Genomic DNA, 13,152 nt, shown 5'->3' with positions numbered 1-13,152 from the left:
GTAATCCGGGCCCTCCTTCATCACTACCAAAGCCAAAGCTACCTACCTACCTTATTTCACAAGCACCTCCTCGGATCCAAAGAGCTACCAAGAGAGCTTCCCTACTTAAGCCACGTGAATAACCGGGTCGCACACTCAACTTTCGATTATTCTCCTTCCGGCAACTTCAACCCCTCGTCCTTACCGACCGCCCAAGATGGTAATGTCAGCTGTTCTGTCCACCTTACGCACAAGCTAACCGCGAACCCCCAGTATCGCTTCGACCCCAGCGAAGCAGACATGTACAACTTCGCCCGCGGCGGCCGCCGCCCTATTATCCAGCGCTTCGACGAGTACTACCGATGCTACCCCATGGTGATGGCCCCCGGGCCCGAGCGACCCGACCTCAACTACGGTTCCAAGATCTTCCTGCCACCCTCCGCTTTGGACAAGGTCTCGAAGCTCCACGTGCAATGGCCGTTGCTGATGGAGATTATAAATGGCGAGAAGGGAAAGCAGTCACACGCCGGTGTGCTGGAGTTCGTTGCAGAGGAGGGCAGAGCCTACCTTCCCCACTGGGTGTGTGATCACTCTACGGCATCGTCCGTTGTGAGGGTGGCGTTGCTAACATGAGACCAGATGATGCAAACTCTCCAGCTGGACGTCGGCGATATGATCCAGGTCAAGACGACCTCCCTTGAACTTGCCAAGCTGGTCAAGCTGCAGCCCCAATCGACCAACTTCCTCGACATCAGCGACCCCAAGGCTGTGCTAGAGAAGGCTTTTAGAAACTTTGCCACTCTCACCAAGGGGGACATTTTCAACTTTGAGTACAACGACGAGATCTACCATGTGGCTGTCCTCGAGGTCAAGCCTGAGACGGAAAAAATGGGTGTCTGTATGATTGAGACGGATGTCGAGGTCGACTTCGCGGCGCCGGTTGGCTACGTCGAGCCGGAGAAGCAGCAAAGAGGAAGCGGAACCAGCACACCGAGAAGCGTACGTGGCGGTCTTCCTGCCGGTGGCTTGCTTCACAGCCAAGGCAGCATGGCACAATCCATCAACTACAATGCCATCGCACCTTCGGCGACGGTGTCCACTTCCAAGTTCTACGGCGAGGGCCAGAAGCTCAGCAAGAAGGGCAGCAAGGCGTCGACGCCGAAGCCCGCGACGCCTGTCGCCGGTGCCTCGGCCAACGCGCCTGCTTCTGCGCCTCTGCCACGTCGGACGAATGGACCCATGCCCCTCCGTCTGCCGCCCAACAAGCTTTTCTTCGGCTACGAAATCAAGCCTGTCAAGACAGACGCCGACAAGGAGCGCGAGAAGGAGGACGCTAACCGGCCACACTTTGCCGGACAGGGTCAGACTCTGAGAGGCAAGAGAAAGGGCGAGACCGAAGATAAGGACAAAGCTCCCGAGAAGAAGGGACCCAGTGAAGGACGCAGACTGGACGGCCGTAAGCCCCAGGGTATTGAGTGATGGGTTTGGCTCAAGGGATCTCATGATTTGGGAGGATAAGCGGCGTTCAGGGACAAGGCAGGGCAGTCATTGAGGGCGCATTATTATAATTACCAGGGAATCTTCCGGAACAATCGGACGGTGATTAGATTCCCCGAATATGAAGAATGATTGACTAATGTGAGTTTGCATCGTGTGGAATCTTTTCAATGAAGGTAGATTCGTATGCCTTTTTCGGTCGAGGTGCCATCGATACTCCAAGGTTTTTGCTACTTTCATCATTCCCCATAATCCACGGCTATTCCTTCCATCGGATACAGATGTCTTCATCGCACTCATACGAGACCACCCATCACGACTCGAACACACGAAGACAACTACAAAGCGGCAGTAATACACGCGATGCCGAAGGTCTCGACTCGGGCAGCACAGGGCATTGTTACGGGTCATAGTACCAGTGTATTGAGCTCTGTTCTAGAAGCAAGCGAGAAATAAAAACCGCAGGCTTGTTATGAAAAGAGCCTCTCATCGCAATCGAAGGCGTAGAAACGAGCCTCTCCTTCACTCCCTGTCCTCTCTCTCCCCCGAAATCCATGTACGAAAAAGCCCTAGCCATCCGTCCAGCACAAAGTTTCTGCGAAGCGTCAACATCTGTCAACATCTCTGTCTCTCAAGTCTCTCTCAAGCCTCCTTGCCGCATCGTCCAACCGAAACCCAGAAAGCATTATTCGTCTGTAGAGCGAGGGCAGATAGAAAAGAAGAAGAAGAAAGAGCCGAGGGTTTGAGAAAAACAAGTCGGGCCAGAACCAAAAACCCCAAACTGCAAGTACCGAAAGACCAGTTTTGACATCGCCTGCCGATGCTCTAGAGCTAGAAACAAGCTGCATCCCTTTTCCTTTTCGTCGGAAGAGAAAGATGGGGGCAAGAAATTTTCTTACTCCTGAGCGATATCCTCCTCCGTGTAGAAGAAGTTCACGGCAGCGGCGACGCGGCACTTGGTACTCTCCTAGACGGAATCATCGAGCTCGTAGGAGGAGCAGCCGGTGCCAGGGGCGGGGCCGAAGTACACGGCCGGAACCATGGTGGTGCTGGTAAAGGGTGTCAGTCAATCTCATCATTGGGGTGGATCAGATGGAAGCCTGTGGATGCTGCGGAGGGGACAAGATGCTGAGTTTTGCGAGAGGAAGAGACGGAATGAGGGGCCAACATACCTTCGCTCACGACCAAAGGGGAAGGCGCCATCATTCTCAGGCTTGACCTCCATCTTGGGTTCGAAGAACTGAATCTCCTCGTCATTGCCGGTGGTGAGATCGATGTTCTGGCCATTGAGGCCAGCAGCGACGCCGTGGTTGTGCTTGGCGCGCTTGGGCTTGACGTCCTTGAGATCGGACTCCTGATCATCCTGGCCATCATCAATGGCATTGGCGGCCATCTCATGGGCGGCCTGGTTGGCTCTGCCGCCGACAGAGGCGCGCTGGGTGGGGGTGGCGTTCTTGTTGCCCGAGCCAGGGGCAGGACGCTTGCGGGAGCTGGTGGGAGTAGTGGGAGCGCTGGAGCGCTGCTTGTACTCCTTCATGATAGTCTTCGACCATCGCGAGCTGTAGACGGGCTATTGTTAGTCGCATTTTTTGGTATGTAGCAACGCAATTGCGGGTTTGTTGTCCTTGCGTTTGCTTTCAAGATGGACAGAAAGCGAGGATAACTTACTTGAGAGACTCCTTGGAGAAGGAATATCCCAGGCCAACCATTTTCTGATGGACCTTGCTCCAGTCCGCCTTTGGAATCGCACCACCGTTGGAAACGGCGAGGAACGAGAGGATCAGGTCCTTATTTGCCTGTTCGTTCCAGGAGCTCGGAGCCATGATGCAAGTCTGGTTGGAATTTTATGAATTATGAGCAAAAAAACGATTTATTTTGATTTGGGAAAGATGAGGTTGGCGAGGTTGATGGTAGGAAATGAGAGAGGAAGGCTGCAGATAGCAGTGGCAGTGACACCGCTTGAATGGATAATGGTTACGAAGGATATGATATAGGAAATTGAGTAGTGAGTGGAAGTAAGTGAGGAAAGACCAAGTAAGGTCCCGCGTGACGACACAATTGGCGTCAGATCACGAGCCTCAAGCGAGGGAAGGATGATATTGTGCAGATAGGCGAGGGCGAGGGGAAGAACGAATGAATGAATCGAGGGCTGCTGAAGAAGATGCAAAGTTAAACGGCATAGTCACTTACCTGTATGCTGTGATAGTTGAGGCTGTCTGAGTTTCAGTCGAAGACCTCTGTTGGAGGTTGGTTGTTGTGTCGGAAGAGGTTTGTTTTGTAGATGAGGTTTGGCGGAGCAACGAAGTAGAATTAATAGCCTCGACCTGGTTTTCCAAACAAGCGAGGTAAAAAAGGAAGGAGGAGGAGGGGCATGGACTCGCCTGCACCCGCCTCGGGAGTTGTTTGGCATATTGGGGGGCCAGGGCGGTTGACGCGCGTGATTAGTTGTTGTGCTTAGTCGTTGAGTTATCGTCAGGTCGGGTTGGTGGTGTTGCTGAACAGATTTGCGAGGCCTGCGTGCGAGTGTCGGGACTAGTCTGTGTATATATCGACCACCACACAAAGATCGACAGTGCGAAACACAATGGACGACAAAATGGGGACAATGGCGAATGCAGTGAAGATGGAGATAGTGTGAGGATATGAAAGGCATGTTGAAGGCACAGGCAATGCCAAGGGGGACACTCTGAACCAAGAAAGAAGCCACAAGCAGTAACAGGGGGGGCGGGGTGGAGGTAACAATCTCACCTAAAGATTTGTGAACAAGATGGGGGGGCAAGCCAGTTGGAGAAAGTAAGCAAGTTTCTCAATTTTCTGTAGAGCATGTTCATAACCTTAGACCACCTATGGCCTGTTTTGCCTGCCAAAGCATAGAGAGAGCAGTGCAATATCATGTGCCAACGCCAAAGATATCCGCAACCCCAAACCTACCAACCCAACGTCTCATCCATCCAAGCATCGTCATCCTCTCCAAGAAAGTCCGGTGTAGTTCTCCTCTCAGAAAGGAATGGCGGCATGATCGATTCTATGGTCGGAGTTGTAGAGGCAAAAGTTGCACTTAGATCTCGCCGTTGTTGTTTGGGACGAAGACATCGCCGGCGCCCTGGAGGTCGAGGAAGTGATCCGTCTCATCCTTCATGCTATTCAAGGAGTACTATCAGCACTAGCTCAGGAGTACGACAAGGTTGTGTTGTAAGCTTACTTGGGACGAGAGGGAGTGCAAGGCTTCTTGGGGGGAGGGGTGGCCTGCTCCTCGCCGTCCTCGGCGTCATTGGCATTGGCCGTTCCCTTCTTGACAGCAGCCTTGCGCTTGCGGGGAGTCGGGGTCTTCTTGCCAACCGCCTTCTTGCCAGATGTCTTGTTAGCCGGGGTGTTGGAAGCGGAAGCGGATTCCTCGCCATTCTCGGCGGCGGCTTGCTCCTTGCGCTGGAGCTTCTGGATGTGCTGCCTGTTATGACTTGTCAGTATCTTCCACGCATTGAAAACTGTGAAAATTCAAGGTAGAGTGAGGAGGAACGCGAGGAAAATGAAGGGGAGAAAGCACATAGCAGCGGTTGCGTTGTAGGAGTAGCCCTTGGCACGAACCGTGACCAAGGCCTGGTCCCACTCCTCTTTGGAAGGCTTGACAACCAGCAAGAGCGCTACCAGAAGATCGGAACGAGCCTTGTCATTCCATAGAGTGACAGGGGCCATTGTTATTGAAATGAGAGTGATAAGGTGTAGGATAAGTGATGAAAGTCGCGACGAGTGGTAGAGTGAGTAGAAGAGTCGAGAGAATACGTGCGTGATGATGAAGCGTGAAGGGGGCTTAGGTGAGAGTAGAGGAAGACATATGGTTTTGTGGAAGACAGCATGCAGAAGGAAGGAGCCTGCAGAGGCGGAAGTGAAGAGAGGTAGAAGACGGAAAGAAGGGAAGGCGCACTTGAGGGCTGAGGCTGTGAAGCTGTGGCCGCAGGCGTGAAGCTCATCAATGATGGCAGAGTACTGATCTCCAGTTGGGTTGATTGCCTTGACCATGGCGACCAGGATCTGCTGGTCGACCTCTGGGGTCCATTTCATAACCGTGCGAGACATGTCTGCAAGTCGAGGTATTGGTATCGGAGTAAAACGATATGCGTGGTGATCTAATCACAGGGTGCAGTGATATAGATGTAGGTAAGGGAGAGTTGGAATGAGTGAGTGGGGAAGAGATGTAGTGTAAGTGGGAAAGGAGAGAAAGATGGAGACCCAGGGGAGAGAGAAGAAAAATATGTGAGAGTGGGAGGGCAGTATCAAAGTCCGAAAGGAGAAGGAACGTCCGAGGAAAGAATGAGCGAATGTCAAAACGTAAATTATGGATCGAAAAAACGCACCGAGCTCCCTCTCAGGTGATATCGGTGAAGCCCCAGAGATGAACTTTCTCGATGATCGCCTCTTTGGTATCTTTGTTAAGGCCTTCCTTGGCAACGCCGTGGAAGCCCATCACCAGAGCTTCAAGAAGAGCCGAGTTGGCCCACTTGCCAGTAGGAGCAGTAGTCTCGGACATCGTTCATGCCATGATGTGGTGATTGGTTGAGAGAAAGATGAAGTATTGGTGAGGTTTGAGATGTGGAAGAGGTGTGGAAAATGAAAAGTTTGCGTATTGATTGATTGACGACCAAATATATGAGGAGTGAAGATGTAGAAGGGAAGGAGGCGGGCAATCGAAAAGGGGAAGGTATTGAGAAAAACAGTAGGCAGCTTTGCGGAAGGGAATAGTAGGCCCAAGAGGGCGGACTACCAGAGCTCGTCGCAGGAGGGGATATAAATAAAGGGGGAGAAAGGCACACATACCGGATGCTGTCCCAGGTCACCCCATCAAAGCCGGCACGCTGCAGTTTCTCCTCTACTCCATCTTTCGCCTGCTTGGTGAAGTTCTCCTTCGTGACGCTGTAGATAGCCAACAGCAGGCTATGCAGGAAGACAGGGTCGGACCACTTTCCGGATTGCTGCTTCTCAGACATTGTGGCGGCGTTGATGCGTCAATGAAATAAGCCGTTGATAGCCAAAATCGAGAGGACTGTGGACCGCGGGTTGCGATGGCCTACAAGTATTGTAAGTGATTGAGGAGAAAGTAGGATCGCAGGTGATATTGGTGATAAGATTTAACTGATCTCTTAACGTTAACGAAGGAAGGTAACGGGAACGGCAGGGGCAGGCAGGCCATCGCATTGACCGAGACAGCACAAAGGGTAACTGGGGCTATACGTTCCAGAAGAGACTCGGAGGTGTTGTTTCCAGTGGGACCGGGACACGTCGGTAGCGGTCCTTTGGCCGGAAGGCAACAGTGCACAGAGATATGTTATCAGGTGCAGAAGGTTGAAGATCTCTGTAACACTGTTAAACAACTTCTAGGCAGCTGGGAAAGAGGTAAACAGGTTGCAAGATCATGTGAGAATGCAAACAGGGTTTGGCTACCAGAGTTCATGAAAGCACCCGAACACAGATTGCTCTGAAAAGACATCGAAACATGTGGTGGTGGCTGGCAAACTCTGGTATATTTCTTCCTGCATCAATGCTTTGTTTACTCGATAGAGACCCTCGGTCTGTGCCAGCCTAAGAGACTTCCTTATATACTGCATCCTAAGAAGTAACAAACACTAAAATGACCTGAACTCCAAGCACCCAGTCGTGTTCATAAACCTCGCTCCTGATGCCGCTACCGCTTGATGCACAACGCCTTGACCTGACAAAACTGATTCGGGATAGGAATTTCAACCTATTTGGCCCTGTCGATCCCGAGACTGGCCCTGGCCTATGTGATGGCTATTGCTGAGGTATTCTTGCACAGCTGCAGCCAAAGGGGCCAGATCTTCTTCCTATGTTTCACCGCCATAGCTGAAGCTGTGTGGGTCTGACCCAGTCAAGCCAGCTGTAGGATACTCGGAAGCGTAGGCGTCAACTGAGGGGGCGTCACTGTGGGCTGCCAAAGCTAATACAGCCTCGTCGTCAACAAGAGATGGGTCTTGAGGTGGGTTGTCAAGCTTGATTCTTTTAGCATCGGGTCCGTCCTGTCCATCGTCGTTATCTTCCTTCAGAGACATGTCGAGGGCATCGTCCTTGATCGGAAGATCCAACGACTCCGGTAAAGCATGGAGATCGTCGGGCATTACAGCGGGCGATGGTTGGGGCTGATCGTCTGGAGTAGTTTCGTCAAGTTGGAGCGATTCACCATCTTGGCCGGGTTGAGCAGACAAGGAGGGGATTGGCATTGGAGTAGGTTGCTGAGGCTGTTTCTTGGGTCTCCCACGACCAGGACCGGGACGACGAGTGATTGGGTTCATGGTGGGATCAATTTTCCGAGGGTTGTCCGAGCCAGACCCGTTGGTCTCAATCTTGTGCTGAGCGCGGCGAAGGCCTTGAAAATGTTGGCTATACTCTGTCAGTAGCTGCAGAAACATTATGAGAGATTTTGAGTCTATCATCGAATAGCAAGCGCAATGAGATTCACGTAAGGATTGTCGCAGAACCTCCCATGCCGTAACCCAACCGACTAAGAAGGCTGTCCAGAGGTGATTGGCAATCATGCCCACAAACAAAGCATGAGCGAAATATGAGAAGACGCGGTACAGCATGCAGTCAAACCCGGAAGGCATAAGAATACTCTCATCGGCTTCCCTCTCTTCTTCCTCAAAAAGTATTTCAATTGAGATGCAGGGGACAGATGCAGTGACATCGCAAGATGAGAAAGTATCAAGGCTAACAAGAGAAAGACTATTCGAGAAGGAAGTGAAGGAAGTGAGTGCGCGATAGAAATAAAAATGAGCATTAAAGAAGGTACACGAGGAAGGGTAGCGAGAATGGAAGAAAAGCTAGTCGATGAGGGAAAATGGTGTAGATGCCCGCCCTCGACATGGGCAGTCCGCGACTGGGGGTAGCCGCGTGAGCGCGTATTTGCTATGGCGACGATAAATCCCTCTGCAGGCCACTTCGTCTTGTTGCGAAAATGGGCTATGGAAGACGAAACAAAAAAAAGGACAGAAGAAAAGTGCAGTCGCGCAACAAGGCGAAGACTATGACAGAAAACACCAACTTACCGACATCCCTCATTTGTGAAGCCGTAGCCCATGGAGCGCATATGATTCCCAATGGTGGTCCATTCTGAGCCACTGATGACGCCGATGTTCTTCACGGACAGAATAGTGAAGAAAAGGTCCTTGTCGGCCCTGTCGTTCCAATTTTTGTTCATGGCGACGGTGAGGGAGAGAAGGCTTGCGAAAACGATACTCGGGACTTATACGATTGATGGAGCGCTGCTACAGCGTTAACAGTTTCTCCTCTTGAGTGAGAAATTAATTGCTAGAGAGAGAACGACGGGAGCTCGAGAACTGGGGAACTGGGGGATTGTGGTCCTGATGCGGGCAAATGGGTGGGCTACCTGGATCGGATTTATATTAACCCGAGGGGAGCGACATTTTGCACGGCACTTTCTCTGAGCCCCAGCGGCTCAAATTTGTATAAAACCCAGTGGTATGTTCTTTTAAAGACTCTCAGGACCCAGTACAATTTTTTCCGGTTTTAATGCTGGTTTAGCCAGTTAATTTACGTTGAGTTATCATGTACCAAAGTTGCCAGTCATTTGGAGGATGGACCGGTATGGGGCCGTGTGCTAGGCTCGTGCAAACTCCAGACAACCGACGATTACCCGGCCATCAGAGGCCGGACGATGCTGATAAGCGTCGCTGCCTCCCCATCGGTTTAGTGTCCATACGGTGGAATTGTAGGTCTATTGGCGAGGGCAACATTGACATTGCCTTTCAAATCCAAGACCTTTGAAAAGTTTGAGGCTGAGGCAAGCAATTACGATTTATTCTCCTTTCTCTTTCGGTTGGGATTTTTACCTTCCTGTTCCGCTGGCTATGAGGCACCTGTGCATCGAATACTATTATTGCATGAGTCGGTTCATGAGACATGAAGACGCTCTGCTTATCGTGTCGACTTACAGACAGCTTGTCTGGCGATGCCAAAGTTTCTGTCATGAACCTGGCCTAAGACACAAGCGGGGAAAGGCGTAGCCTCTCAAAACTCGCTCCGGTTTAAGGGAGATCAAGCTTCGGAACGTACCCGATGATGCGATCTGTTTCTCATGCACGTAACTAACGCAGGATGTTGACGCTGGTAGTGGAAATCTCTGGCGACAATTCATACACAACTGACAGAGTATTTAGGAATGCAAACTACAAGGCCTAGACTGTGAGATACTGCTTCCGCTTCTGCCTCTCCTTGGGCGACGTATCAACCATTGCGAATGAGATTACGAAATATGACGAGCTGTCTCTTCCAGCATCCGCGGAAGGCCTTCTCATCCAAGATCTCGGCCGCCCGCTGCTTTTACTAAGGTACCTAGGTATCGGCTACGGTCGGTGTGGAGACCAGTGCTACATTACCTCAGGCAGCGGTGGTACGTGCGATGGACGCGCGGTGGGTCCAGCTGACGCCATCACGTGGTTTCGTGGAAACCTGGCGAGAACCTGGTAGCACAGTGCTGCCCCCGAAAGTTCGCGAGAACGCGTCTTCCGACCACCTCCCCTCATCCCACCAACTTCATCGCGTGTCGCCCACGGCAACAGCCAGGCCTTTTGACGACTTAGATACCCATTGAACGGTTTCAATATACACTCTCTTGTTCTTCTGCAATTTTAGCCCATATCCTAGCCGCTTTTACTCGTCAAATGGTCAATCCGGCCTTTAATTCCCTGGCCGGACGATTTTCTCCATTAACCCCTCTCTCGCCGGCTCCCATCACCAACACCCGGCAAACGTCCCAGCCAGACACGAGATTGAAATTACGACTGTATGACTGACTAACGCACGAATCCAGGGGGGCGCTAATTCGGGCCAAGAGGCTCGAACTTTGTTTGCAATTTTGCGCCGTAACTTGCATCGCAGCAGCCCGTCGCGGCAAGTCTCAACAATTATCAATTCTTAGCAGAACACCCCAGGCGCGGCACCAAACATTTCCAAGCCAGGTATCAATATCGGCAGGCATCCTGCGTCGCCACAGGGTGTTCGTCGACCAGAAATGGCCCAAGTCTGTTTGAGGACTCGATGCCGGAAGGCCGCCAATGGATAGTGCGCTGCGAGATGGATGCTGCAACATGGACGTAGCCAATCGGCCCAACCCCCTCCATTTCCAAGGCGAAGCTACTCGAGGTGACTCACACACCCATACTGCTCGTCTGTCTCATCCATTAAGATCCCTGCTCCGTTTCCAAGTGGCCCGCTGGGCGTTCCTGGATCTTGCATCGGGGCCACATTGACCGACGAAAAAAAGTCGACCCTAACATCGCCAGAGATGCGCGTGTCAATCAATTGACGAGTCAATGCTGCCTGCGGGTGCAAATGGCAGATAGTGCTTGCATATCGGTGGACACGCTAGGCCGGACGCCTTGCAGCTCCTGGCCTTCCGCTCGCACTTTTATTTGTCGGGGAAAGTCAAGTCTGCTCCATCATGTCGGCTGAGTGCAGGGGGGGATCTGCAAAAGAGGACCAGCCAAGGAAAAAAATACCACTTTACGCGATGACACGGCCCCGCGCCGCCGCCGCCGCGACACCTCGACGCTCGCTCCAGCGCCCCTCCACCATTTCATCAGCAACCGTCAAAACTTCAACCCTCCCATCTGCTCATGGGTGCCATGCACATGCATTTGCACCACACCACCCCCTTCCCACATACGTCTCACCCCTCCCCCCCTCCCCCCTCAAGGAGACCTGTCAAAGCCTGCCGTAACTCCAGGCAACAAGGGACTATTTTGATTCCTTGTGTCTCAACGGGGTGGTTTGCCACTTGGAGCTCAATAAAATGTCGGCCCAAGCGCGCGGCGCCTGCCCTGAAAGCATCTTCGTTCGCCTTTCTTTTTCCTCATACTGTATCGCTTCAGCTCCGCTGTGCTTCCTCCCCCAGAGCTGCTGGCCCCACCGAGTTCGGTCCCAGCATCAAGCCGACATGCATATCCATTCCCTTTAGCTCCATAGTCCAAGGCCCTCCAAAGCACCTATAACTACCGTTGACGTCCCGGGGTTGTTTGGTTGCCATTTGGCCAACGTCTCCTTGTCTGCCTCTTTTGTCCGCCTCACCTTCATTAGCCACCCACACCAGCGGGTGACTGATATCGCCCACAGTGGTTGCACCATTTTCAGAACGCAGCCTGCTGACCTGGTCGCCATATATCTGCCTCCGCCTTGCCTCACCGATCTTCACAGTGACTCATTTCCTTCATATCAACTCCACACTTGCCTGTCGTGTGCTGGTTGACTGGGTCGGGCCAAAGCCTCTTCAACCATCACTGTGCACCTCAAATTACCCCCTTTCCTCCAGCTCACTGGACTCAATATCGCCCTCGCCTTCATACCGTACCTTGGGCAGCTTTGGGTGGCAAGCAACTCGATAATACAACATGTCTTCCAGTACAGATAACCAGATGACGAGGTTTCTCTTCGCCATCTTGAAGCAGAAAAACTTGAAGGATGTAAGTGTTGATGATACCATGATCCCCCCGCTGTTGGCTCACCTGGTTCTTAGATCGACTGGAATGCCGTCGCTCATGATCCCATATTGGCACAGCCCATTACCAACGGCCATGCTGCTCGTATGAGATACTCTCGTTTCCGCTCTGCGATGCTGGGGCTTGAGCCTCAAAAGCGGAACAGGACTGCCGCAAACAAGAACCGGGTCACTAAAAACAAAAAAGAGCAAAAGCCGAAAAAGGAGGAGGATGATGAGGACGGACGGGTTAAGCCGGAACCAGGGACACTCGAGTCTCTCCATCAGTCGGAGGCTCGTGCCAGATCACCTGTCAAGATCAAACAAGAACACAGCCAACCTTCCTACCGGCAGCAGTTCACCCCAGCATCCATGGCGTCGCCTCCTGCCCCTGAATGCCAGTCCACCTTCCAACCAAGACTCCTCACCCCCTGCAGCGACGACATGTTCTCTGCTCCACCAAATCTGCAGTTCAGCCCGTCTGCCAACTTCATGGGCGCTCATCCCGCATTCGATATTCCTCAAGCCATGTCCTGTGCTCACGAGCAAGACCACCACCACCACGAACACGAGCACAACTCCTGGGCCCCAAGCCCCATCTACTCGGCTTTCGATGCGGCCTACGACATCGAGGGATTTGGTGTCGGTGCCATGTGCGACCACCAGCATGGCCAGGGGCATTCTGAAGACATGCACGGAAACGCTGCTCTTGCCGCTATGATACCCGAACACATTAATATCAAGAATGAGCACTGGGATTCCCACTTTCACTCCTAATATGGGCATTCTTGAGAAAGGAGTGGAGTTGAATTTTCTATACAAGTCGGGTCCAGGTCGGAAAAAAGGTTGTCTTACTACTGGCTTTCTCTGTTTTCTCGTGCCGGTCACTCTTCTCCCCGTTTGGATTGCCAGTTGTACTAATGATGTTACGCACACCTGGACGGCGTTTGGTTGGTTAGAATGTATGCGCCCGAAAGACAGGGGCCTTAGAACTTCTCAAGACACGCTATGATGATTTCTACGATGAGTTGCGTTTCTATGCTGGCAAGCCTGCTTTATGTACAGTACCTAACGACTGAAGTCTGGTGCGTTTCCTGGTTATAAGTTTGCATCATCGACATCACTCCTGCACAGTTAACACTTCTCTCTTACACTTCTAGCGAGTGATAACTCAG

General features: G+C 52.1%; 6 protein-coding genes across 6 annotated transcripts; 2 read left to right on the top strand and 4 right to left on the bottom strand.

Annotated features, from left to right (window-relative positions):
- Positions 1–196: 196 nt before the first annotated feature.
- Positions 197–1,458, top strand: EsH8_II_000761 (polyubiquitin-binding protein UFD1; the record flags this gene model as incomplete). The annotated part of the gene is made up of 3 exons (XM_083264059.1): positions 197–199; positions 253–558; positions 619–1,458. 3 exons carry the CDS (start codon positions 197–199, stop codon positions 1,456–1,458), a joined length of 1,149 nt encoding a protein of 382 aa, XP_083121381.1.
- A 985-nt stretch (positions 1,459–2,443) lies between these two features.
- On the bottom strand, positions 2,444–3,299 carry EsH8_II_000760 (uncharacterized protein; the record flags this gene model as incomplete). Its single annotated transcript, XM_083264058.1, has 3 exons — positions 2,444–2,525; positions 2,649–3,035; positions 3,145–3,299. 3 exons carry the CDS (start codon positions 3,297–3,299, stop codon positions 2,444–2,446), a joined length of 624 nt encoding a protein of 207 aa, XP_083121380.1.
- Positions 3,300–4,534: 1,235 nt separating this feature from the next.
- On the bottom strand, positions 4,535–5,550 carry EsH8_II_000759 (uncharacterized protein; the record flags this gene model as incomplete). The annotated part of the gene is made up of 3 exons (XM_083264057.1): positions 4,535–4,616; positions 4,679–4,924; positions 5,021–5,550. The coding sequence occupies 3 exons, from the start codon at positions 5,548–5,550 to the stop codon at positions 4,535–4,537; spliced, it is 858 nt and encodes a 285-aa protein (XP_083121379.1).
- Positions 5,551–5,839: 289 nt separating this feature from the next.
- Positions 5,840–6,001, bottom strand: EsH8_II_000758 (uncharacterized protein; the record flags this gene model as incomplete). Its single annotated transcript, XM_083264056.1, has 1 exon — positions 5,840–6,001. The coding sequence occupies one exon, from the start codon at positions 5,999–6,001 to the stop codon at positions 5,840–5,842; it is 162 nt and encodes a 53-aa protein (XP_083121378.1).
- A 1,312-nt stretch (positions 6,002–7,313) lies between these two features.
- EsH8_II_000757 (uncharacterized protein) lies at positions 7,314–8,683 on the bottom strand (the record flags this gene model as incomplete). The annotated part of the gene is made up of 2 exons (XM_083264055.1): positions 7,314–7,866; positions 8,532–8,683. 2 exons carry the CDS (start codon positions 8,681–8,683, stop codon positions 7,314–7,316), a joined length of 705 nt encoding a protein of 234 aa, XP_083121377.1.
- A 3,208-nt stretch (positions 8,684–11,891) lies between these two features.
- EsH8_II_000756 (uncharacterized protein) lies at positions 11,892–12,754 on the top strand (the record flags this gene model as incomplete). Its single annotated transcript, XM_083264054.1, has 2 exons — positions 11,892–11,963; positions 12,017–12,754. The coding sequence occupies 2 exons, from the start codon at positions 11,892–11,894 to the stop codon at positions 12,752–12,754; spliced, it is 810 nt and encodes a 269-aa protein (XP_083121376.1).
- Between the last annotated feature and the right edge of the window lie 398 nt (positions 12,755–13,152).

The sequence above is a fragment of the Colletotrichum jinshuiense genome, chromosome 2 (genome assembly GCF_051148585.1).
Source record: "Colletotrichum jinshuiense chromosome 2, complete sequence".
In the NCBI taxonomy this organism is placed as follows: domain Eukaryota; kingdom Fungi; phylum Ascomycota; class Sordariomycetes; order Glomerellales; family Glomerellaceae; genus Colletotrichum; species Colletotrichum jinshuiense.
This window is presented reverse-complemented; position numbering and strand designations above follow the sequence as displayed.